Raw genomic sequence first — 26,627 nt, forward strand, 5'->3', positions numbered from 1 at the left:
AGGGGTGGGGTGCAGGAGGTGGGGCAGGCCTGGAGGTGAGCTCAGTAGAGACCATGCATAGCGTGCCTCTTGTGTGAATCTGCAGGTCCTGGACTGGACTGACAGTGGTCTCTGCCACCCTGAGATTCCATGTCATTCCTTTGGGCTTCCTTGCTGGAGGGCATTGGGTGTAAGTCTCCTCCTCATACTTGCCTCTGGGGTCTGCCCAGAGAGGATCATTTCCTCCTTCATGGCTCAGGATCAATTTGACATTGTCATTGACCACTTCAGACTTTGTCACTCATCGGTGACCAGTCTGAGAAGTGTTGTGTGTTACTTCACCCACTTTCAGTTGGTTGTTGTCTCCTGAGTTCTTCTCACTGCAGCTTGTAGGTGTATCTGAATGAGAAACCAATTCTGGTGACCCCCAAGTAAACAAGTGAAGTCACTATATTTTCTACATTAAAAAAAAAAAAAAAAAGCCTGAGAAAAAAGTGCTTGACTTTCCAAGATGGGAATACTCCATTTCTTCATTTGTCATAACTGTGCTCAGTTTTAAGTTGGTCCACTAAAGCAGAACTTTGAACTGCTTTGCGTCGACAAAAACTCTTGAAGCTTTAACTCCATCTCAATCTTGCCACTAACCTAAAGGGTCATTTTTTCACATCATTAAGCCTCTTGGGTTCCTTGACCTCACTCCCCAAACCTGAAGGGCTTCAGCCACTACTTATCCCCTGTTTAAGGCATTCACTTTTGGCTTTTTGATGACAGACTTGGTTTCTTAGGGTGTTTGCAGATTTCATGGGGGATTATGTTCTCTCCAATCCAGTTTCCCATCATTAAAAAGCATGCAGGGCTGGGACTGTAGCTCAGTGGTAGAGCACTTGCCTAGCATGCACAAAGTCCTGTGTTTGATTCCCATCACCAAAAAATAAAGATAAAAGTAATTGAGTGTCAGTTAGAGCAATGCCGCATGGTTTACTAGCCTGGAGCAGAACCTGGCACATGGTCACTCCTCAGTAATTAGCTAAGTACAGTAATGTGTGGTTTACATCTGAAGCTGTAAATGTTTGAGAACATTGGTCTTGCAACTCAGATCATGTGTACCCTTCCACCTTAAAGTGGCAAAATAATCATCTTGCCTGCAGATTCATTCTGTGATTGGTGATGATTTTTACTTTACCTGCTAGCAATTATTGAATATAAAAATCATGTCACTTATGCAACACACATATTTGTTGTTATTACTGGTTCTTTTAGGGAAAGAGACTTATTTCCTGGAGTTGCAAAGTCAATTTTGTGATATTCTGTAAAACATCTTGTAATAGCTCCATGTACTATAGGAATCTTTTCACATTTCGAAAATACTCTTCCTATAATAACTTTTTGGCTGTGGAATTCCTGATACAATTTGTTTTAGTTATTCTGAAAATGTTTGCGCCTTCCCTAATACCTTTGACAATAAAATAGGGTCTGATAGAAATAGCAAAATGGATTTGAAAGAGGCTGAACATTTAGACCTAGAAAGTATTTAAAATTCCATGACTGCCTGGGAAGTACCCTGGTGTACTTTAAAAAAAAAAAAAAAAACCTGTCCTGTCTTGTTCTGCATTTTTATCAACAACTCAATGACATAGAAAGCACCTACCAGTGTTTTCAGATGACATAAGCCCCAAAAAGGAAGGCTTTCACTACGTATGCCTGTGATTACAATCAAAATGACTCCAAGAGGCTACAATGCTGGATAGAAACCAACAAGATGAAGTTGAGCAGGGAATAAATGTACATGTCTGCTTTTAGATTCAAAAGGCAGTTGTGCAATTACAGGATGAGGCACAACAGAGCTTGGCAGCCGTTCATGGGACTAAAAGCTTAATATGAACCAACAGTAGGAAGTGGAGGCTGAAAAAGGATGAATATAGCCATGTGCTTCCTCGGTAGAAACATTAATAGTTCACTGTACTCTGCAGCAGTCACGCCGTGTTGGGAATAATTTGTTTAGTTCTGAGCATATTCAGGAAAGACTTTGACAAGGCAGAGTAGCTACTAAGAGGGTGTTGACTCTAATCCAAGATACATTTATTGGACTCCTGTTTGGGGTTGGCAATGTGCTAACCAGGGCTGGTAATAAAGACACAAAGAGACCTTGCCGGTCGGTCTCTAGCCTCAAGGAGTTGAAATTCAAAACTGAGAGTCCGACAGGTACGCACATGACTAAAACAAAGCAGACCGTGAAGCCAAGAATCACAAAGAATGTGCTGTGGGAATTCAGGGGCTGGACCAGCAGTAGGGTTTCTACAGGAAATGAGGACAAGCGCAGAGGAAGCCTTGAAAGCAAAGATGCAGAGACAGGAAAACGAGAGGCACATCTAGGGAATACTGAGTAGTCTGGGTTGCCTGGAAGAATAGGGTAAGCCTGAGCAGGAAATGAAGCTGAGACAAAGAAGGTCTGGGCCAGAGCAGGAGGGATGACTGGGAGGCAGTGAAGGCATTCCTGATGGAGGGTCATCTGGAAGTGATGGCGCATGAGGACCTGTGGAGAAAGAATGTACGTTTAGTCAGAAGAAAAGAAGATCAAAGTCTACCCGGGACACATGGACCAGGCTGTCTTTGGGTTCCTCCAGATGCAAAAATTTATCTCGGGGAAAATGGGCTTTAAAGAACCAGATTACAGGTTTTTACTAAGCACTTTGTAGTTTGGGTTTTGTTTTGTTGTTGTTCTTTTGTTTGTTTTAAGGAAAGCTGCCCAGTGATGAAGAGTTAACCTAGCAGCTTGTGAGTTTGTGAGCACCATCTTTGGTGAACTTAGAGAAAGTTTGGTCAATGAGACTCTAAACAGATTGGGGGAAGAAGGGGGATGCTGCAACTTCACCAAGTGGCCAGGGACGTCTAGGAATTAATTACCCAATGTATTTGCAATGTGTAATTATGCACGGTCGAGCTTGCTTTCTTTCCCTCTTTGATTTAGGTTATCTATTAGTTTATCACCTTCTGAATAAAGTCACTGTGTTGTAATGTCAGGCTGACTCTGGTGCAGAGGTCCCTGTGATAACCACTTATCATTGCCTTATTTTACAACATATATGTCATCCTCCTTCACTATGATATATAGCATCCTTTCAAATATGAATTTAAACAGATTTTTGTCACAGTTTCCCATTAGGTGGATCAAAGACAGATCAACAGTTGATACAAGCCCAGGGCAAAGTATTTATTTTGCAAAGACTCTCCAAAGCAATTGTATAGCGATTAATAGTTTCAAGAATTGGAAAGATATGAATTGAGATGTCAACAATGCCACTTAATAGCTGAGTAATCATGAAGGAGGGATTAGACCTCCTTATCTTCTAATCTGTGAAGGAAAGTTGACCATTCTTAGTGCCCATCTTGGAGAGTTATTTAGGAGGATCAAAAGAGATAAGGCACTTAGTGCAATGCCTGGCAACAGACTCTAATTTTACTAAATCCTCACCTTTTACAGTGTTGTTCCAAAGAAACTTCAGAGCTAAAGATTTTTTTAAAATAAAAATGTCACTGATGTCACGTGCCAGCTATTATTCCAAGGCATCACTTATGTTAATTTATTTAACTTTGAGAACAATCCTATTTTCCAAGACACTGAGAAGTTACGTATTTTGACCAATAACAAGATAAGAAGTCAGGGAGCGAGGGTTCAAACCCTGAGGTTCCCTGTGATTACAACCATTTCTTTCCAGTACATAATAACAAATTTCTCAGTTTGCTTCCCAGTTCCATCCCCAACCCCTCAGCTAGAAAATTTTGTGTGTTTTATCTGTTCAGGGCAGTTTTGCAACTATATTTTTAAGTCTTATTGATTATAATGAATAGCCCTCTATATCTGCAGATTCCACATTTTCAGACACAACCACCACAGACCAAAAATATTCAAGGAGCAAAATGAATTTAGTCTGTACTGACATGTACAGACATTTTTCCTTATTGTTATTCCCTAAACACTACAGTATAACAATTGATCACACTGCATTTACATTGTATTGTATATTGTACATAACCTAAGATAATTTAAAATATGCAGGAAGATGTGCATAGGTTCATACAAACACTGTCATTTTATATGAGGGACTAGAGATCTGCAGATCTGTATTCCCTGAGGATATGGAGGGACAACTGTACCTTGTACATGTTAATTATCATGTCCTTTCCAGATCATTCAGAGGGCCTTCAGAATTCAGAAGTGTTGAATGAATGCAACACTTCAATGCAATGAATGAAATGCAATGAATAAGTGAAAAATACCAGTTGTAGAAGCAATTATTCATCACTTTTAGAAGTTATACTTCATATAACTTCACTAACACCTCACTAACTCACTTCATTATTGGTGATGAGACAATCATAGCCCTTTGAATCATTCATTTAAAATCCATGTTTTGCACCTGAATATCTTGTTTATAAATAGTTTATCAATATTCCTTTTAACAATGATGGCTGAGTTCTCTCTCTCTCTCTCTCTCTCTCTCTCTCTCTCTCTCTCTCTCTCTCTCCTCTTTTAAAATCATTTAACGCGAGCATATTTTACTCAAGTTAGCCATCCCATAGTTGGGCTTGTTCCAAACATTAGTGACTACCTCATCATCCAACACTGACTGCCTACTCCTGGATCCCACATTAAAGAATGCTTTTACCTACCCATCCCATGCAACATCAGTCTCAAATCCATCAAATGTCACTTCCACATCTTTTCTTTGGACACTGTCCTAGATCCCTGAAGTCTATTCAAGATGTGTGAAATTGAATGAATCATGTAAGTAACTATATACAATTTTTTTGGAATTCTAAATACCCCTTGAAAAAAATATTAACTATGAGGCTAAGAAGCAAATCATACACATGTTTTTTTTTTTTTAAAGTAGAATATGCAGAAATAGCTCCTTTCTATAGAAGGAAGAAAGTTGTAAAATTATCAGCCACTACCTGTGGATTATCAGGAATAATTCAATTCCATTGTTGCCCTTGGACCTGGGGGCAAAAATGTAGATTTTCCTGTTCCAAGGAGAAAATGTTCTACTACACACAAGGTAGGGATGAAGGAAACCAACCAATTCCAAAGTTTAGGCGATTTTTTTTCCCACTCTATGAAGTGATACTGCTCTATTGTTTAGCTCAGGTAGCTGGGAGAATATAATCTCTGACTCCCTGGGTGTGACTATTCCTTTATAGATTAGATAAGAACAATTGATGCGCTTTTAAATGCTGAGAAAACTAATCAGAGCTCAAAGGGGATGTTGTAAGCCACAACCCAAGAAACACTGCAAAAAAATCACCTACTGAACTTTTTCTCCTTCCTCTGCTTTTCGGTTTCCCTTTCTCTCCTCCTATCATTCTCTACTCTCTTATCTCCACAGTCTTTTCTTTTTCCTCTCCTCATCCCTTAACTCTATCCTTCAGATTTAATTTGGCACACTTTATGGTCTAACTAGCCAAAACCTGGACCTGATTTTATTAAAAACGTATTCTTTATAAAGTAGATAAGATTCACATCTCTGGGTTTAATTTAGAAAACACTTAAGGTGAACATGTTTCATTCTCTAGTTGTTTTTTGTTTTTCTAATAAGAAATACAAGTTTTTGGAAAATCATGATTTCAGTTTTAAGTCACACACTTAACCTCAGTCCAGTTCAGAGGGCTCAGGTTGGGTTTTGGTTCCAGAATCTGTCCATGCCAAGGCATGGGGACGGGGCAGGGGTGGGGTGCTAGAAAACCATTCACCCGGGGGGGGGGGGGGGGGGGGGGTGTGCGGTTCCTTTGGTCCAGGAGTCCACTACCTCCCAGCCTCAGTTCTGGGCCCGGAGTCACACGCCTGCTTCAGCTGTTCTTTTGGAAGCAGGGCCAGGTCCAATTGGTCTTCAGCATCCATATGTTGCTTTCAGCTTCTGTGAAGCTTTCGTTTCAATCCCTATTCTTCTGTGAGGGACAGGCCCTTCGTGGGAAGAAGGGCCCCCCTGGGCGCCTGACATGCTCTACAGTCCGCTCCAGACGCCCTTTGGTTGCCTTTCGACGAGTGGGGCCCAGTTGTGGAATCCATCGTGGCCATTCCGCACTCTGCCAGCTAGGAAACGTGCTGTCTTGACCATCTTCCTAAGAAAGTCATGTGGGAAGGCCTTTTGGCATTGAGGGAAACACAATCCAAAGTAAAGACGGCTTTTCTGGAAATTGCAAACTATTCATCCAGTGGTTGGTTGATTCTTTGGGGGAAAAAAGGCAGAGGGGGCTGGGGCTCTGGCCCTCACGAACTTCCTCTCATTAAACCAGAGCAATTCACTGCTCTCTGCGGGCTCTTTCTGTTAGTGAATTCACCTACTTTCCCCACTAACACTAACACGCCAGTTAATGGTGCCGATGGACAGCCCACTCTGGCAGGGAGGTGCCTGTTCCTGCAGGACAGAGGTTTCCTTTCAAAGCCAGCTTTACAGGTATGACCAAGAGTCGCCTTGGTCAGCCTGTTGTCCCCACTGCCCAACACACACTTTTCTTTTTGCTGCTGTTTTCTGTGGTCCTGGTTTCTAAGTCTTGGCAAGAGGACAGTCATTCCTTTGTGCTCTGCTGTTACAATGAGGTAACCAAAGAAAGGGTCTTGGTCTGAGGCTGTCAGCTGTTACTAATCACTACTCCCCAGCTCGTCGTGGGTCCCGCTCGCCTCTCCCTCTTGCTCTGCTTAGCACACATAAAGAAGATGAATTACTCTCTGGTTCCTCTTCAAAAAAGCATATTGTGCGGCACATTCCAATACTGTGAGCGAAGGATGGGCTAATGTGAAGGGTAAATGGGTATCTAAATCACCTCGCAGTGGGTCTCGCGCCAGCAGCTGTGGGCCTCTGAGAAGAGAATTTCAGGGTTGCCCCTTCTGAGAGTTTCTGGCGACCTTGCTTGAGAGTGAGAGGAAGTCCCTGCGGTGGGCTCCCTGGCAAGCCGAATGACTGGAACCGTCACAGGGCTATGCAAGGATGTACTGAGTCTGCTGAATGGGCAAGACCAGTGCAGAGAGAAGCAAAACCTCAGCCTCAGAGGCCACCATCGGCCGGATCCCCAGGAGGGCATCCTCCTCCCCAAAGGTTAAGCCAAAGGGCAGTAAACGCTCTTAGATGTCAGCCGTGGCAGTGATGGAAGTCGGGCCTCAGTTTCCTCTCACTGCTTCCTGATGTGGGAGTTCATTCTCAAAGGACAGCTGTAGCCAGAGAAAAGGAATTGTCTGCTTAATCCTACCAGACTGAGGGTAAAAGTGATTTATTTGACTTTTTCTGCCACTAATAATATTGTCCGCTCCACTGATTTTTTTTCCATTAAACCATCTTTCAAAAAGCAGAATGTTTCTCTTTTTGCTTTTCTGCTCTTCATCTTCCCAGGGAACACTCAAGCTCAAAGAAAAAGACTTGTTGACAAGTTTTAAGGGTCAAATTTGAAAAATCAGTTGCCTGACAAATTATACGCTGTCACAAGTGGCAAGTTTGTGACAGACTTGCCCTTGTTGTTTTTGTGGCATATAATCTTATAAAGCTGAGTGGCGTTCTCGATAAATGAAATGGCAAGTTCTATGATATTATGAACATATGCAAGAGAAACTTTGGCCCGCGTGAACACCCATGTGAAAATACTTGTGATTTAATTGACTGTGAATGCTACAAGATCTTTCTCAGTTCTTTGTGAAGATTTAACTCTTCGCTAGGAAACACCGATAAAAGTAAATTGCCTACTTTTCTCAAAATTCCATGAAGTAAAACTTTTCTAAAACTTTCCCCTTTGTTACAGTATCCATAAGATTTCTGTCCAGATGAATTGACAAGGTACCACAGCTCAGCACCTTCATTTTCTTGCCCTCCCCGCCGCACCCCAGTGAAAGGAAGTGAGTTCTTGAGTCTGGTGGGCAGCCCAAGGTCACAGACGTGAAAATGATGAGAAGGGAAGACCACAGCTCATAGCTTCTTTTTAAAGCCTGGGCTGTTATCAGAATGGGGGGCATACCAGTGTTTGCAAACCTGTACTTATAATAATAAAAACATTTTGCACTGTGACCTGGCATATACATACCTATACCCAGAGAGCTGAAAAAATTTGTTTTAATAAAACAATACTTACCTTGACCAAATGTGACACACTCTGGTATTCTACTATGTCCCTTTCATTAATGGATAAAAATACTAGTCATGATTCACTAAACTGATTTCATGACTTGCATAGTAAGAATTTATGTAGCCCCGGGGCTGGGGAGATAGCTCAGTCGGTAGACTGCTTGCCTTGTAAGCACAAGGCCCTGGGTTCGATCCCCAGCACCCAAAAAGAATTTATGTAGCCCTAACTCCTCTCTGCCGTTCCCTTCTCTGCATTTACTTATTTTTTGTTTATTCACTCATTCTTCTGATAACATATAGACATAGAGAATAATATCAATAACTTCCATAGGTTCATTTGGAAGAGTGAAATACGTTACCAAAGGAGGGAAATATGTTGGGAAATACAGGCGTGGGAAAAGGAGGGCAAAAGGGCAAGAGGGAGGGGTGTCCCGGTGTTGCTCAGCAGGGCTCTGCCAGCATCCTGGCCCTCCTGGCCTGTCTGGAGACACCTTATTGTAACCACCTTCCGGATCCAGAAACGATGCTCCAGATGAGGCCACACGTACTGGGTCTCTTTTTGCCCACGAGGTCTGACTCTCATTGTCATTCCGACAGAATGAACCTCATTATTTTAGATTAATTGAGGGAAGATCAATCAAAATTGGAGAGTTTAAATTTCAGAGGATTTTAACAAAAACAACGTTAGTTCTTATAATCCATTCAGGAACCCAATCTAAGTGTTAAAAAAAAAAAAAATGTGTGTGTGTGTCCTCTACCCCGCACAACAACAACTGTTCCATCAACAAATAACTAGGGGTACCTCCTGGGGGCCAGTGCTGTTCTAACGCCTCTTGGTTTTGTTCACTGAGGTACAGCAATGAAGAAAACAGACGGTTCTGCTCTCTTGGAACTAAAATTCTAGTGGGGAGACAGACTGATTGTGACTGTCGTTATCCAGGGCCTCCTTTGTATGGTGTTTAGGTATGTTTAATCTTGCAACGTAGCTATGATTAGCTTCTTTCCTAGATGAAAAACAGACTGAGAGAGGTGAAATAATACTTGGTGAGCAACATGCTTTTTATGTATCTGCTTGGCTGGTAATAGCTAAGATTTGCCAAATGTCCCATTAATGCCCTCGAACACCCTATGAGGGAGCTTTTATTATTTCTGTAGTACAGATGAGGAAACTGAGGTTTAGAGAAGCCATATGGTACCAAAGCCAAAAGTGGAATCCTGGTATTCTAACTTCATAACTGCACTCTTAATCACAATGCTATAAATTTTTTTTTAATTAAAGGAATGTTCCTCTAAAAATTCTCAAAATTCCATGAAGCAAAACTTTTCTAAAATTTTCCCTTTATTACAGTGTCCATAATATTTCTGTCCAGAAGAATTGACCAGGTACCAGAGCTCAGCACCTTCATTTTCTTGACCTAAGGCTGGACTTAAATCATTAGAATATTGTCTTTTAAGTTCAGAGGCTGTAACCTGCTCAGAAACTGCAATTCAAAATTGTAGTACAATTATTCTTTACCAACAATAAGGAATCTCACTTTTAAATATTTGCCTTTGGTTTGGGGACCCATGGAATCATTGAACTTTTTCGGTTTTTACTGGTTATTCTACAAAGGGGTTGGAGAAAATATTGTAGTTCAGAAAAACTATATATATTATAAAAAAAAAAAAAGTGATTTGCTTGTGGCTTACTGCTCACTCTCTTGAGCTTTCCTCTGTGAGCTTTTTGGCCCTCTGGCTCCTTCCCCTTTCTGGGGTGAAAATGTGCCCCAAATCCAGGAGCAGGCAACTGCTTAGGAATCATGAGTCTGTTTCTCAGCCTGTCAATATGAAGTACATTGGATATTTAGAGTGTCATTTTCCTATTGAAAAAAAAAAAATCACCTTGCATTCACATCAATACGGTACATATAAGAGTTCATCTCTGTTGTAAATTTGCCCGTCCTGAAATTCTAGGAGGGCTGAGAACAGGTGGCTTTCATTAGATGATGTTTCAGAATTGCATTGTGGAGAAGGAGTACATCTAAAATAAAATAAAAACTGAAGCAGAACAATCTTCTTGCATCAGCAGTTGCCATTACCCTTTTCTGTTCTTTCTGGGCCTGGTCCAGGGACCTTGGAAGAACAATGGAACATCATGAGAATCAGTTGAAAGGCAATTCAAAACAGAAGGTTCCTGCTTTAGATTCCATGTTTCAAAACCAGAGACATGAATTGGTGTGGGGGGAGTAGACTGAAACTTGCTAATTTATAAGAAATAAATATTTCAACAAATGAGAGAATGAAATCCATGCAAATGATAGAACCTTAGTAACTTGGAATTATTTGCATTACCCTTTCATATTTGGCTGAATATATATTTCATTTATCCAAGAAGTCATACCAAATATTACACCAAAAGGAATCTAATTTACAATACAGATTTGCAGAACTCTGCATACATATTTATGAAATACTTCATTCCTTTCCCTTGCAAAAAAGAAAAAATCCCATGAATTCCGTGCATATTTGTTGTACTAAACTGATTACCCAAAGACTGTCTTCAAAGACAAAAACATAATTACATCATTGTTTCAAGAAATTCTCTTCCTTTCTTCTATCTTCCAAGTGACTTCTGCCTAAAATACCTAAGTCTTTGAAGCAAACTATTGATCTTGTACATTCTAAAAAGCCTGTTCAGTGTCCTTTCAAGGCTTAACCCATTGGTGAACATACTCTAGGCCTGCAAAATTGGTTGCTTGCTCGATGACTAGTTATGGATGGATAGATTTCCAGAAATGAGAAAAAGGCTCAAGTGCTCACAGCCAGCAAGAATCCACAGCCCTCCACCCTCCATTACAGCATGCATGCTTTGGGATGGTGAAGAATTTGTGCTGATATCACAGCTCCCTAGCTAGTCCTTCTGGTGACCAACACTACTCAGCTCAGTCTTCAGGTAGGTTTAGGGAATGCAGAGGAACTCGACAGAGGTTTTCCACAATGACAACCCTCTGTAGAAGTTTCCTCAAGCCAAGTGGCTTGTCTCAGCATTGAATTTAATGTAAGAAGGCTAGTTAGAGCCAACATGGATAACAAGCAAGTACAATGTGGTGACTTCTTGCTTGTCCTTAAGAAGTGAAGTGATAAGGATACTCTTAGATGTGTGGGTTTCGATCCTACACTGCTGTTTATTAACTGTGCAACACCAGGCAGTGTGCCTAACTTCTCTGACCTCTTGTTTCTGTAAAATAATAAAATAACATCTGCATGAAAGAAGTGTCATTGAATCAAATGAACATATACTGTCACAAGTAGAACTTGGTGAATGACTGGACCAGCCAAGTGTATAACTTTTGGTTAACTTCTGATTAATTCAAAATACACAAAGCATACAAACACACTGTCATAACCAGAAGAGTCCTCACGGTACTTGCAACAATAGTACAATACAGAATTTCTTGGGTCTCAAGAGGGTCTTGATTCCGAAGGCAGGTTGTTTTCATGATAAAGATGGTATGATGTCTTGAATGGGGCTAAGCCCAGACCAAATGAAGAAAAAGAGACAAGGCAAGATCCCCATCTTCACTGCTCTCTCTGGAATGTGTTCCTCAAATATGCACTTAGATGAATGCATAATTGTTGTAACACACTCCATGAATACCCCCATGCCTAAGTGGCTTCCTGTCTCCCTGTCGCCCCAGTGCCCTTTTCTCCCATATTTTTTAAAGGATATGACAAGGCTCATGCAAACTTTCCCCCTTGCAAACATTTAGGGCGTTCCTGCCAAAATTCCCTTTTCTACAAAGTGATTTAGTACTTTAACCTTGCCACAGACACTCTGACGTGTGCTTAGTTTCTGGCGTTAAGCTTAGTCTCTCATATTTCACAAGATTGGGGAAAAGGAATGGTCACAGAGTTTGGGTGAGGGAAAGGAAGCTCACTTGGGGTTTCCTCTTCCAGAGTTCTGTCTCACTTTCCTCGCTCCCCAATGTCAAGGCCATTGTGTATATAACAGGTTGTCCACATCCATCCTGCTGTTGCCCTGGTGATGATGTATGGCCCTGTTCTTGGTGGTCTTTTTGGTTTTGCCAGCTGGAGCACCCCAGAGGCAAAGGTGAGCAAATGCTCCTATGTGGGACTTGGACCCCCTTTAAGACAAAGACGTACATGGAGACACCACCCGCTGCCCTTCCTTGGCTAAAACAATAGCAGCTATGGTCTTGTTCTCTTTCAGAGGGAAAGAAAGAGCCAACATGCAGAAGTGGGTGAGGACTCTCAATTTACTCTTGATTCTCCTTCTGTGCTAATGGCTAAGAGAATGCCTTGCACTGATTGTCTTCAGCTTTTTCAGAATAGGAAGTATGGAGAAAATACTTCAGTGTTGCTTTTCATTTTTAAAAAAATTTAAAACCTGCACATTTTATTTCCTAGAGTTGATAGCCCAACAGCTGTGGATACTGAGATTATTTTCCCCATCCCTTATGCCAGTGTGCGGGAGGGAGATGGAACCTCTTTGTTTGCCACTTTGTTTTCCAGCGCTCTCTTGATCATTGAGCATTCTCTCTTATAGCTGTAGGTCAAAACTAGTGACAGGAGTGTCAGAGATGAGCTGGCATGAGAAGAGAGCAGTGCCACAAAATAGGAGGAGGGAAAGAAAATATTTCAGAGGAAGAAAACTGTCACCCGGTACCTCCTAGCAGAGATATCGGTCATTTGCGCTTACACCACACCTGGGTCAACAGGGATGAAGCTAGAAGAATTGCAGGATTCAGTGGTGATCAGTTCAGGCAATCCTGGGAAAGATGAATCATCACACTCACAAAGTCAAGATCTTTTCAAAGGATTCGGATCTGAGAATAGAAGTGGTGGGGAGGGGACACTTTGGGTGAGAACAGATTAGCCCACTTCTAACGTAGTTCATTACTGAAGTAGTGCCATCTCAATAACTAGATCCTTAGCCCTGGGCTTCAAGAAAGTGGGCAAGGACAAACGAGGTTATGTTCATGCACTAGAGCCAAGTTGGCCTCCTCATTTGTGGGAGCTGCAGTTGGTTTTCTCAGGGGCAGAAAGTTCAGGAAATTTAGTACATAAACTCTGAGTTCAAGTTTTTACTCCTTTCAACTTGATTCTAAGACCCTAGCCTTTGGCTTAATTTTTTTAAAAATCTGCTATATAGATTGTTGTTAAAAGTAAGAACATACCACATACTAAGTGAATGCTTCTTGTGAAGATTATGGATTATATGATTTGAATAAAAATGGAATTATAAATTGAAAATCATGGCTTAATTTTCTACCTTTCTACCTTCAGTATCAACATTTTTGGACAAACCCAACCAGTTACCTGGCAATTATAGACACTTTTTTTCTAATGCTTCACATTGCTCTAAATATGTTTATGTGAACATGGTCACTACCTAAATATTGAACCAATATTAGAATCTGATATCTATCATTTAAATGCAGTATTACCTTTTAATACGTTTGTGGAAACATAATTTTAAATAGTAAATAAATAGTCTGATGAACAATTGGAAGAGGATGTAATCGAATTTTAGTGTTTTAATGGAATAGGGCAGGATAAAAAAGAAGAAAAGTAAAGAAACAGTAAATGAAATGGAAGAGCCCACATTAGAGACAATTTAGTCTTTTGAGAGTTTCATATCATTTTCAACTTCAGTGTTACATAAAATATACCATATAAAGTACATATTCCCAAAAACATTAATAAAATTGTAATTCTTCGAAAAGAACCCAATGGCAGTTAATCGCTGACCACAGTGCTTGAAATTGAGGTAAACTTAGATTATCCTGCTGGAATTTTTTTTAATATTTCTGTATACATACACACACACTGTATAATTCCAACTACAAGTAGGCTCCCCAACCAGTAGTAACCAAGGGAAGAAAAGAATTGCACTTTCAAACTATTAGAGTGGATTTATTTGGCCAAGTGGAATCAACTCTTGGTGCAAAAAATGGCTGATCACACATTCACTGATACTCAGCCATCCTACAGCTATTCCCTTCACCTTTTGTGATCCTCTGATTCAATCTGGGGCCAAGTTCTGATAACACATACTGCCGGGTGGAATGAGGGTAGGGGAGCATAGAAGGAAATGCCGTTCCCATTGTCTTCCACTGCAGAATCCCTTCCACTGACTCCTGAAAATTTCCTTCTCTTTGCCTTCCCCAGGAATGGCGGCCCTAGATAGTAAGGCATCAGGGAAGATGGGAATGCGAGCTGTAGTCTATTACATGACCACCACCATCATTGCCGTGGTGATTGGCATAATCATTGTCATCATCATCCATCCTGGGAAGGGCACAAAGGAAAACATGCACAGAGAAGGCAAAATTGTACAAGTGACGGCTGCAGACGCCTTCCTGGATCTAATCAGGTACGTCCTTGCAAGCCCATTCTTTTGGGTATATGCTGACCACTAGCCTCCCTTATTTTGGGAAGAGAATCAAACCCTGAAAGAGGTGTCTGACTGAACCAGCCTTGCCAGACTTGAAACAAAGCTCCCCTCTTTACTTCTTTCTAACAGAAACTGAAGTAAGGATCTATTTTCTGAGCTCATATAAAAGATGTAAGATGAAGAAGGAGAAGAGATATTTTGAAAGTCCTGCTTTTAGGATTCAGAATCTCATCTCAAAGTTCTCTCCACTGTGCTGTTCACCTTGGACTATTAGTAAATTTTAGCCTACTTTCCACAAGCCTTACTCTTCAGGCTGGTTTTTAGCCTAACTGTTGGACTCCTAACTTAGAACTAGTGATCTGTTTCATTGTTCATTATACATTACAACATAGTTCCAGAAGGGACTTCAGAGATCTTCTGGTTATACTTTCCCAAGTTTCTCCTCTTATACTATTTATGAAAAAGGAATTTGGCAGATCAATCATAAGACATTAAAAGGTGACTTCGGCATTGCTTTATGTATAGACCGGACACTGATTACAAGAGTCTTAGCTAATACTCAGAGCAGACATGGTAGTAGTTTACCTTTCACAGAATGGTGAAGCAAGCCAGGGTTTGATCCTGGCACTTTCCTTCTTTCTCTCACATACACCTGCCCTGCAATCAGTCAGGTCTAGCAAGAAGCATACTGCATACTCAAAAAGAACATTGAGGAAGGTTTGCAAAGTACAAGCAGGGTTAAGGGAACCTCCAGGGGATGATGGGCACCAGAGGACTGACAGTAGGAAGCTGTTTTGTTGCCACCCTGGCTATGAATGGACAAAGGAAGGGAGCTGTTTCTGGAACCCAGAAAGATCTGTAGCCCTGGGATGGGCACCTCAGGATAGAAGCTCTAACTTATTTAAAGGAAAGGAACTGCCAAAAATATATACATGGATCATTTTCTCTCTCTACCCAATGGGCAGCCAGAAGGCAAGAGACTTCTCATACCATGGTCCACAGGCACACAGAGAATAGAGAGTGGGTCTGGAAGGCAGATGGAGGACATCCCAGCACAGGCCTCTACATCCCCCTCTGCTTTGCATTACCCCACCAAGTAGCCTCACCCAACCTGTGCTCCCCCAACCTAAACTATTCCTGCCTTCTTTACAACTCACCTGGACAGTGACTAGGTTGCCCATCTTAGGGACTCTGAAGGACTCCCTTTGATCATCTGAACGAAGCTCCCCCAAGGGATTGATTTTGTATGTCATCTCAAGGAGTGGGTCTATGGCAGCTAGATTCCAGAGAGATAGGGGGAACAGAGGGTCTCCTAAGCAGCACCCCTCAATTCCCACCATGGGTAATTTGGCACCATGTATATGTAAGCACTACCAACCCTGAGGTCTCTTCTTGAAAGCCCTTTTCAGGGAGTTAATCACAATGATCAGAAGGTAACAAGCCACCCTATAATATTATTTCAAACCAAGTTGGCACCCAGTAACTATATTTTTATTTAGTTCATAGAGTTAATTATAGCTTTTCACTGTTTCCATGAACTTGACCTCAGGTAGTTTGGATTAGAAGTATTTCATCACACTCTCTTTTCCTATAATTTCTACCCTGATTTCAAGAGTTGGATCTTGCAATCCCCAATCTGGTTAGTCCGTAAGAGTACTGTGAATTTCTGGCCCCCTTTGCCTCAGTGACAGTGTATGAACATCCTGCCCCCACCCAGTCACTTGGCTTGAGCATTTGTCCTGGCATCTCCTGAATACAAACATCTATCAAGGTTTATGGAAGCAAACACAAGGAGCATAGATGTGAAGGAAAAAGAAGCAGGATGGTCTAGGTAGTGGGAGGAAAAGGAGAAGAGTTCACAACCTAATGTATGACTGATACATACAAATTCTGGAATCTTGAGCCCAAGCTAACTGAGTCATGTCTCGTCCTAATGAGGGTCTAATCCAATCTCCTCTTTAACAGATGAGTCAGCTAAGACACAAATGGGTGCTATGCCTTGTCCAGTGCCACCCTAACCAGCTAGAATATTGCCCCTCCCCAACAGTGAACTCAAACAACTGTCCTGACAGTCTCTGAGAAAGAGACAAGCCCTGTCACATGGCTTCAAGTTCAAATTTTGTGCGCCATCTTTCATTGACCACTAAAGAACCTCAGAGTCTCCAGGGATTCATTGCCAAAGTCCCATCCCCCAGTGGACATTGGGAGGACATTCTGGAGAAATTTCATGATCCAACCATGACTTTGGATTCGGAACATTTGGCCCCTAGACACATGGAGCAATAACTCGAATAACCACTATTGAATAGTACCTCAGTCAGCCACACTGCTAATGATTAAAGGTTTTCCATTCTCATTTTGATTCTTCCTAGGAGCAGGGTTTTGATGGCATAGTGACTGAACAGAGCTTCCCAATGTCTGACAAGAGGACAGTCAAGGTGAATTTGGGACTTCCCTGAAAAATAAGATTACATGGGCCATACTTAGGGATAACCATATGCTTCATTTCAAGTCATAAAATTCACCAGAATTTCTCTTTCTCCATTTTTTCCTTGGTTCAGTGCAATCTCTACCTTCAACACAATGAAACAGTATTTAAGGAGCGAACTTAATATGGGAAATTTTTCAATTGATTGCTATTTTCTTTGCAGGAATATGTTCCCTCCAAATCTGGTGGAAGCCTGCTTTAAACAGGTAAACACTCTGTAGCCACTAATTCACACTCGAAATTCCTCTTTGGCATACCAAACCAAATGGGACCCTGTATTCCCCATACCCCATTTCTCCATAATAGGAAAATTTCTCTTGACAACCAGATGGAAAACACCAGGGTTTTCTAGGAAATTTGGGGCAAGAAGTGGTTCTTATCTTGTATTTGAACTCTTGCTATTTGCCAAGCACTGTGTGTCTACACACCAATAGCCCATTGAGTCCCTGTTATTATTAAGAGGGTGGTCAGAAGCCCCTTTCCTTTCTCTATCCTCCATTTCACATATGTGAAAGCCCACGAAGCAAGCAAACTCCAATGCAAACTGAATTAATAACTTGCTTTAAAGATTTGAGCAACTACTCTAGTTTCTGGGTTTGACTTTAAAATCATTGAACTATTTATTACTTCAAAAGGCCTTAGGAATTCTAAAACAGAACCATATCAGAAAGGAGTGGTGTCATTTTTGGAATGCCAGCTATGTGCCAAGCACTAAAATTATATTTAGCCCTCACATAAATTTGGTGAGCATCTCTGTCTTCCTTTTGCTGATGAGACCTCTCATTTATAAGAACGGTGGGTTACATAACATGCACCAATTACCACAGGTAATCAATTGCAGACCCAGAATTCAGATCCATTGTAATAACCACAAATTCTCTTCCTGCTAATCCGTTCTGCTTCCTAGAAAGCAATGTTCAAGGTGATGAGACACCTACCTGGAGACTATAGTGAGATTCCGTTCCTTTTAGCCTCACATCCAAGCAATTTTTGGCCCCCTGCATTTTGATACTAATACATTTTACTGCTAGAAAATAAAAAATCAGAAAAGCTCATTCTAACTTCACTTGACTATAAAAGCTTTGTTGCCCAAAATACAAAAAGGGAAACAGACATTCTGGATTAAATAATAGCTCCCAAACACTTCTCCAGATGGTGACAATTCACCTCTGTTGTAATTCCCTAACCTTTCTGCTTGGGATCTGTAAAACAAGCAAAACCAAACCCTGACCTCATGGAGAACTAAGTTTTACACACTTAAGTTTCCCTTTGTTTTTTCCCTTTAAAAATTTTTATGGAGACTATTTTTAATAGGTAATACATGCACACACATGCAAATTTTCAGCAGAATCCTTCCTTTAAAAAAAAAAAGAGAGGCCAAAAATCTAACTTTCTTTGTTCAAAAGCAACTATAACCATAAATAACAAACCCCTTTCAATACAACCAGCCAACCCCAGCACCACAGGGCTGACTATTCTAGTTAGTCAGCTGGTACTGGGTGATATCAAAATGCTGATTTCCAGATCTTTCAGATGGGAAAAGTGCTGATTCATGAAGATTTATTGTATTTTAGTTTGGAATTGCATTTACAGGATTGTGAAGGGGAAGCAAATATATCTCCCCAGATCTATTTGGCTTAGACCAGAATGCAAATGAGGTCACAGTTTCTGAGTAGGCTGCAAACTGTGTCTAAGGAGAAAGAGTTGGAGCCGTAAAAAAAAACTGATAGGAATTGAAAATCTACCATGGACAATCTGTAAAATGCATAAGCACCCAGTAGAGTAAAGATATTTGAAAGTTGGCTAGAACAGGACATCCTTTGTTGCTCCAAACTACAAGCAGTACCAGATTGTTCAGGGTTGTGTCCCCAGAATTGACAGCAGTCATGTCCTTGTTTGGAAATAATGACTTCCCAATGGACCAGAAAGTCTCCCACTTACTTTTGACAAAGAAATGACCAAGCACTTCCTGTCTGGCCATGCTTCCCCGGTGTCTGGATCCAGTCAACCTTCATGTGTCAGCACCCTCACTGTGGCTCTTCTACCATCACTGTCAAGGCAGGGAAATTTATTCTCATTAATATCATAGAGGGATGGTAGCTTAATTGTTTCATGTGGCCACAGCAGTGTTGTCAGCATCTCCTTCCTGGGGCATTTATGTAGAAGTTATGGGGCAAGGCCATCTCTTGAGTTAAAAGAGAAACACCACCATGAACGTGGAGAACCAGGCCAGAAGAAAATATGTCATCAACTATTCATCAGGCATCTATTTTATTTTTTGGTACCAGCGATTGAACCCAGGGGCACTTCACCACTGAGCACATCCCCAGCTCTTTTTTGTATTTTATTTAGAGATAGGGTCTCACTGAGTTGCTGTCTCAGCCTCTCTAAGTTGCTGAAGCTCACTTGGAACTCACGATCCTCCTGCCTCAGTCTCCCAAACCACTGGGATTACAGGCATGTGTCACCGTGCCTGCCACCAGGAACCTATTCTTAAGGATTGATACTATCAGGAATTATTTAAATGGTGGTTGTTTTTAGATTTTTCATTTTTAATGTCCACTACAATCTCCAACTGAGTCTAATTCCTGAAGGGCTTTGTCACTGAGCCAACATTAGCACAGTTCTTTAAAATTTACAAAATGTTCTCATATATTACTTTTCATTTGATCATTGAGTCAATCCTGTGAGGTAGAACCAGCACAGTTATCCCTGTTTGACAGTGGTGGAATATGAAGGTAAAGATGTTAGGTGATTTATCTATGATCCCACAGCATGATCTCCACAGGAAGTAAAAGGACTATTGTGAATATCTGGGTTTATGACTGTTTAAACATTGTGATGTGTTGTCTTTTCATGAGGGTTTCAGAAGAAAGCAAAGGCACATGTGTGTGTTTAGTTCAATATCTTTACCCAGTTCTCTCTTTCCAGTCATGATGTTTTTATATATTTGAGTGTGTGTGTTATGATTTATATGTATTTGTGTGTGTGCATGTGTGTGCATATGTGTTGAGTAATAAGGATTTGCCACAGATTAGAGACAGGTGATGGATGGATGCATAGATAGATGGATAGTCAGATACTTTCTATAACATTAGGTTCTTAAAGTAATGTATATCATGGTAGAAAATCTGGACAACAGGAAAGGATAAAAAATGAAAATCTCTTTAATTCCTGTTGTTCTTTATTGTTTAAGTTTAAAACCAACTATGAGAAGAGAAGCTTTAAAGTGCCCGTCCAGTCCAATGAAACCCTCGTGAGTGCCGTGATAAACAATGTGTCAGAGGCCATGGAGACTCTTTCGAGGATCACAGAGGAGATGGTCCCAGTTCCAGGATCTGTGAATGGGGTCAATGCCCTGGGGCTAGTTGTCTTCTCCATGTGTTTCGGTTTTGTGATTGGAAACATGAAGGAACAGGGGCAAGCCCTAAGAGACTTCTTTGATTCTCTGAATGAAGCCATCATGAGATTGGTAGCAGTGATAATGTGGTATGTATCTCCATTTGCTGTAAAGCTTTATACAAGATGCTTATTGCCATCAGCATGTGTTCTGTACTGCAGAAGATGCCACCAGGCCGGATGGCCAATTGCAATTGATCTCACTCTGGTAAGCACAAGAAAATCAATGCATGTCCTGGCCTCTAGAGGCCTTAAGCCTATCTGCAAGTCTCTCGTAATTAGTTTACTTCCTTGTTTGCAAGAGGTATCAACTCCTTTATGCCCTAGTGCTTATGGAATCCCATTCCTCAGTCCTCCACTTTCCATCTATTCATTTCTTCATTTCAGACACATTTATTGAGTATCTATATATGACAAGCATAGAATACCAGGCATTGTAGACACAGCAATGAAGAAAACATAGGAAGATGTCCTGGATCTTGTAATGCTTTAAAGAGAGACAGACAACAAATAAGCACATAAATTAACCATATGCTTTAGTCACAAATGCTGTGAAAAACTTAAATAAGACAGCAGGTGAGAAGGCATGAAATTGCTTTGGACGGTATAGAAAGGCTTCTAAGGTGGCATTTTTTCTAAGACATGGATGATGACCCGGAGAAACCAGCCACACGGTGGCAGGAGAAGAGCATTCCCAGTAGAGGAAAAAGCACAGAGAGGCTCTGGATCATCGGAAAAATCGAGGTCTTCTTTCTCTGTTTGAGTCTCAAGAAACAAGCATGGCAGTAAGTTATAATAAAACTTCCTTTAATAAATTTGAGAGCAGGAGGCAAAGGAAAAGACTAAATCCAAAAGAGAACACTGACCTTGGAAAGTAAACTTTCCTGGTCAGGGAGAGGACCCTTTGCTTGGCTTAGGCCTTGCGTGGGGGTTACTTTTCTTTTATCCCTTATTTTTAATATCCAGACTCCTCCATAGCACCTGAGGCAGGAAGGCATCCATTGCTAAGAAAAGCACTCACTCACCAACATGATTAAAAATGTCCTTTGTCTTAAATAGCACTAAAGCCCAGAGAAATCCACTTTTTAGAACTTTGCACAAGATGGATATGAACTTGTGCACAAAGACGGGTCAGAGTGTGGTCCCCACAGGAGCCTCCAATTGGAAGGCTCCTTTGAAATCCTGGCAGGGCTGAAAGTGGACATTTATCTTCATATTATCAAAATGCCTCCACCTTTCACCTCTTTTATGAAAGAAGCCCATTCAAAGTCACTGAATGAACCTCACATGTAGCTTTTCTAGCTGTATATTTGACTATACATTTAACATTGAGTTATTGCATTTCTGAAAACAGGTACTCCTGTGATTTCCTGGTCTGTATTTTTAAAGGACTTTTGAAAGAAGCATTGTGCTTTTCAGTTTGCAATAAGTCTTCTGCAGTTCCCAGCAGACCTTTCTCCTTAAGGGTGATTGGCTTCTCTGTTTTTAGTAACGTGAGTTTGGTTGTAGTTTACATCACACAAAGGGAGTTGAAAACCAGGCACTGGAACCTTTAAGCAAACAGGGTTATTTCAGTGCTACAAGTCATTTTGTGGTCAGTTGTTCGTTCTCTCAGAGTCTTCAGCCGAAAGCTCCCAATTGGCAGTAACAGCCTATGGGTAATAATTACTTAATTAGAATACCTATAAGCTGATTGTGGTGTTACGTACATGCACATTATTAATTTTAATAGCTCTGAAATTATTTTATGGTCTCCTATTTATGGGACTAGTTTTCCATTTGCACTATAACAAAATTTCCTCTGAAACTTATTTAAGTAAAAAGATGATTCGAAGAAAAATCTTAAGTAATATTCTGAGCAGTGTGTAAATATGGGGAAAAAAATTATCAAGGCCCTGGAATAAAGAGCTGACTGCAAATCTGAAATACTGACATGGTATTGTGTGACTCTTGCCTTAACCTGGGGAGCAGGTTATAATGTGCAAAATGCTTCCAAGTCTGGATCTAGGTGCTGTGGATTGTGGCAGTTCTTGTACTAAGCAAAGGTCGGGGGCAAGGAGAGTGGGTGACATCTGAAGATCAGCAAAGTGCCCCAGGTACAGTGTAAGGAGAAATGTCTAGGACAGGGAAGAACCCCAGTACCTGCATGTTTGTCCACAGGTATAACAAGAAAAAAAAGTGTCTCTGAGCAATTCTGAGTGAGAGGAATGCCTGATTCAGCAATATTCAGGGGAAATTTGTAATTGAAAAGGAAAAGAAAAGAAAAGAAATTCACTTTCTCCAAAGTCCCAACAACGTCCTGGTGGAAAAGTTTGGAAATCCACCACCTTTCCCTTTGTCTGGCCACTCGTTGGAAACCAGACTTGCAGGGGTCTCGTGTGCTTCCCCACAGGTACGCCCCACTGGGCATCCTCTTCCTGATCGCTGGGAAGATTGTTGAGATGGAAGACATGGGTGTGATCGGGGGGCAGCTGGCCATGTATACGGTGACGGTCATCGTGGGCCTGCTCATTCATGCCGTCATTGTCCTGCCTCTCCTCTACTTCCTGGTCACCCGGAAGAACCCTTGGGTTTTCATTGGAGGGTTGCTGCAAGCACTCATCACAGCTCTGGGAACCTCATCAAGGTGCGTGGCTTACCCCTCTAAGAAAATGTGTCTGAACGTGGGCCCCTCGGGTCGCAGGTAGGTGGAGGCATTTTGTTCTGAGTTTCAAACTTCAGGAATAACAAATCGGTCTTTTCACCCCTGATGCCAATCATATCCATTTGGGATCAGGGATTAGCTAGCTATATTTTGGTTTGGGGGGGGATGGAAGTCAACTTTCCTTTCCTATTTATAGTCATCCGCTTCTTCAGTTGAGAGCTTCCTAAGAGAGAAATGGCAGAATGACCTGGCACAGGCTGCTGCCATGGGGGATAATCAGAAATGATATCTCAGAGGAACCCAGAAGCAGGAGAGCTGCCAAGTGACCCCGCCAGGGGCCCACACTGTTCTAACCTCGCTCCCTTATTTATACAAGTGCTGACTTAGTTCCCTTCAAGTTAGGACGTGGAAGAGGAAGGAACTGTCTGTCCAAAAGACCAACACAGACTTACTCAGAAGTACCAGGAGCCTCAGCTGACATGCCCTTTGTACTGTTCTCAGTTCTGCCACACTACCCATCACCTTCAAGTGCCTGGAAGAGAACAATGGTGTGGACAAACGCATCACCAGATTCGTGCTCCCTGTGGGGGCCACCATTAACATGGACGGGACCGCCCTCTATGAAGCTTTGGCTGCCATTTTCATCGCTCAAGTTAACAACTTTGACCTGAACTTTGGACAGATTATTACAATCAGGTACAAGGAGAGTTCTGCACAACATTTTCTTGAAAATGACTTTACCAACTCTGTTACCTTTGTGTTACTATAAGCAAACACCTGACAAGAACAACTTAGAAAAAAGTTTATTTGGGCTCACAGTTTCAAAGGTTTAGTCCATGATCAGCCAAATCTATTGCTCTGGGCCCAAGGTAAGGTGGAACATCATGGTGGAAAGGTATGGTGGAGGAGTGCTGCTCACCTCATGGCAGCTGGGAAGCAGAGAGAGAGAGCAGGGGGGAAGGGGCCAGGGGACAGATGAACCGTTTCTTGCTCTCCCAGGGCACACCCCCAGTGACCCACCTCCTCCAGCCATAGCTCACCTGCCTACAGTTACCACCCAGTCTATTCACACTGAGGTGGCCTGATGAGGTTACAACTCTCACAACCCAATCACTTCACCTCCAGGCGTTCCTACATTAACACAGGGGTTTTGGGAGGACACTTCATATGTAAACCCTAACACCAAACCAAGTGTGGTGGTGCATGATCCCAACTACTCTGAAAGCGAAGGCAGGAGGATCACTAGTTAAAGGCCAGCTGGGCAACTTAGATGAAAATGAGAAGTGTTTCAAAATGAAACCTCAAAATGAAAAGTGTTTCAAAAGGGCTAGGGATGTAACTCAGTGGTAAAGCACCCCTCCACCCCCTGTAAATACCACTGAATAAGTCTCCACGACCAAAAAGCAAAAACAAAACACACAAAAAGAAGGACTTTAGCAGATGACAATGTGATGAAGGTTGGTTGAGGAAAATGGTTGGGAAGGAGATCCCACATACACAGGAGGTTTGAGTTTGGAAGAATAGTTTTGCTTTTAGATTTAGATATCTTATTAACTTTTTATTATAGATATGCACACTCATTAATAACAAAGTAAATAATATGGAAGTATAGAAAATAAAAAGTAAAGCATGTACCCTCCACCACATCATGCCACATCTTTCTGTGAGTAAACATTATTCATGTTTGGTTGGAAAAGAACTTTCCCTATGCATAGACACACTCACACTTCTTTTTTGTGATTAATCATATCATACATGCTGTGGTTTGCTTATCAATATAACATTTATAATTATATCTAGCTCCTTCTTTTTAATGTCTATGGAGGACATAGTATGGATATTTCTCTTTCTTAAAAGTCTTAAACTACACATCAGTTTTTAAAAAAAAAATTTTTTTTTAGTTGTAGGTTGACACAATGCCTTTATTTTATTCATTCATTTCTATGTCATGTTGAGGATCAAACCCAGTGCTTCACATGTGCTAGGCAAGCACTCCACCACTGAACCACAACCCCAACCCTATACTTCAGTTTTAAAAAGCATTAATGTGTTAGTTTTTATAGACAATATTGGAAAATGAAAATATACCTGAAAAACTGGATTCATTTTTTTTCTCTGGGGTTAGTTTTTAGGTAGTATAAAACAGAGGACAGATCATACTGACATGTAAGGTTGAGAATTTGATTTTTGTGGAGAATATTTTAAACTATTATTTTGAGCTATCTAGTGAAAGGTAATCTTCTTTCCATACTTCCCCCAATCTTGGTTTCCTTCCACAGAGGCAATCACTGTTACTTGCCAGTTTTTCCTGCATCCTTCCAAAGACAGCCCATGCTTCTCTGTGTGTATATGCAAATACTATACTTTCCCCCTTTTGCCTATTGAAAGTTACCAGGCAGAAGGGATTTATAAATCCAGTGGCAACAGGGGGCTAATCCAAGTCAGCTTTTGCTTTTCATTGTTGTAGGGTTTGGTTTTAATTATTATTAACAATATAGTTGAAGATCAAAATAAGTCAGCTTTTTGTTCTTCCTTTCATAGCTTTTTATTATGTAGGTTCCCCAACATATAGAAAAGTCAAGACAAGGATTCTTTATCTAGATCTAAAAATAGTCAACATTTTACTGCTTCTCTCTCTCTGACATCATAACATCTCAACTGTACATCATTAATCACATATCTCCTAAAAATAAGGATATTCTTCTACCTAACCACAGCAGTAAGAATGTTAAAAGTACTTCCAGAATATGCAGACTGTCTTCAGATTTCCCCAACTGCCTTTTATGGTTTTTTCCTCCCAGACCAAGATTAAATACAGATTATGCCCTGCATTGGTTTTATGGTCTTTTTAAATCTATATCAGTAACCCCACATTTTTGTTATGTTTATTTAGAATTAAGTCATGTTAGACTCTGTACATATGTTTATGCCATTGGATAAGAATAATAGTTGCAAGGTATATTAGAAAGAAAAAGAGGAGACCAGAGGTCACTGACTAGCCTTGGGGTTCTGGGACTCCAGACCCAGTCTAGGTACACTGAGGGTGGCAGATCAGCCTCTCAACTTACCTTAACCTGCTGTGTCAGTCAGCATTTCATCACTGTGACAAAATAGCTAAGAAAATCAACTTAAGGGAGGAAAGATTTATTTTGGCTCTGGGTTTCAGGGTTTCAGCTCACGGTCAAGGGCTCCAATTTTTCTGGTCCTGCGGTGAGACAGAACATTATGGTGGGGAGGATGTAGCAGAGCAAATCTGCTCACCTTGTGGCAACAGGGAAGCAGAGAGAGAAAGTGGCTGGAAAAGAATATACCCTTCCAGGACATGTCTCCAGTGACCTACTTCCACCAACTGAACCCCACCTCCTGTGGATTCCTCCAGCTCCCAGTAATGACATCATATTATGAATCCATTAATGGATGAACCCACTGATGAGGTCAGAGCCTGTGATCCAACCACCTTCCCAAAGGTCCCTCCTTTGAACACCGCAGCACTGGCGACCAAGCCTTCAGCACATGAGCCTTTGGGGGGACATACTAGATTCAAACCTATTCTGGAACATACCTTGGCATAGTGGTTAAATAGTCCCAAGTTAGGAAAAGGGTTCAGTTGCA

At 41.2% G+C, this 26,627-nt stretch overlaps 1 protein-coding gene across 1 annotated transcript in view; it reads left to right on the forward strand.

Annotated features, from left to right (window-relative positions):
• Positions 1 to 26,627, forward strand: part of Slc1a3 (solute carrier family 1 member 3) — a 76,987-nt gene that overhangs the window by 45,129 nt on the left and 5,231 nt on the right. The window contains exons 4-8 of the mRNA XM_047555334.1: positions 14,259 to 14,463; positions 17,136 to 17,178; positions 20,169 to 20,461; positions 22,764 to 22,997; positions 23,517 to 23,711. Of these exons, the coding sequence (XP_047411290.1) occupies positions 14,259 to 14,463; positions 17,136 to 17,178; positions 20,169 to 20,461; positions 22,764 to 22,997; positions 23,517 to 23,711 (970 nt within the window). The remainder of the gene's footprint in view (positions 1 to 14,258; positions 14,464 to 17,135; positions 17,179 to 20,168; positions 20,462 to 22,763; positions 22,998 to 23,516; positions 23,712 to 26,627) is intronic.

Source organism: Sciurus carolinensis, chromosome 6 (genome assembly GCF_902686445.1).
Source record: "Sciurus carolinensis chromosome 6, mSciCar1.2, whole genome shotgun sequence".
In the NCBI taxonomy this organism is placed as follows: domain Eukaryota; kingdom Metazoa; phylum Chordata; class Mammalia; order Rodentia; family Sciuridae; genus Sciurus; species Sciurus carolinensis.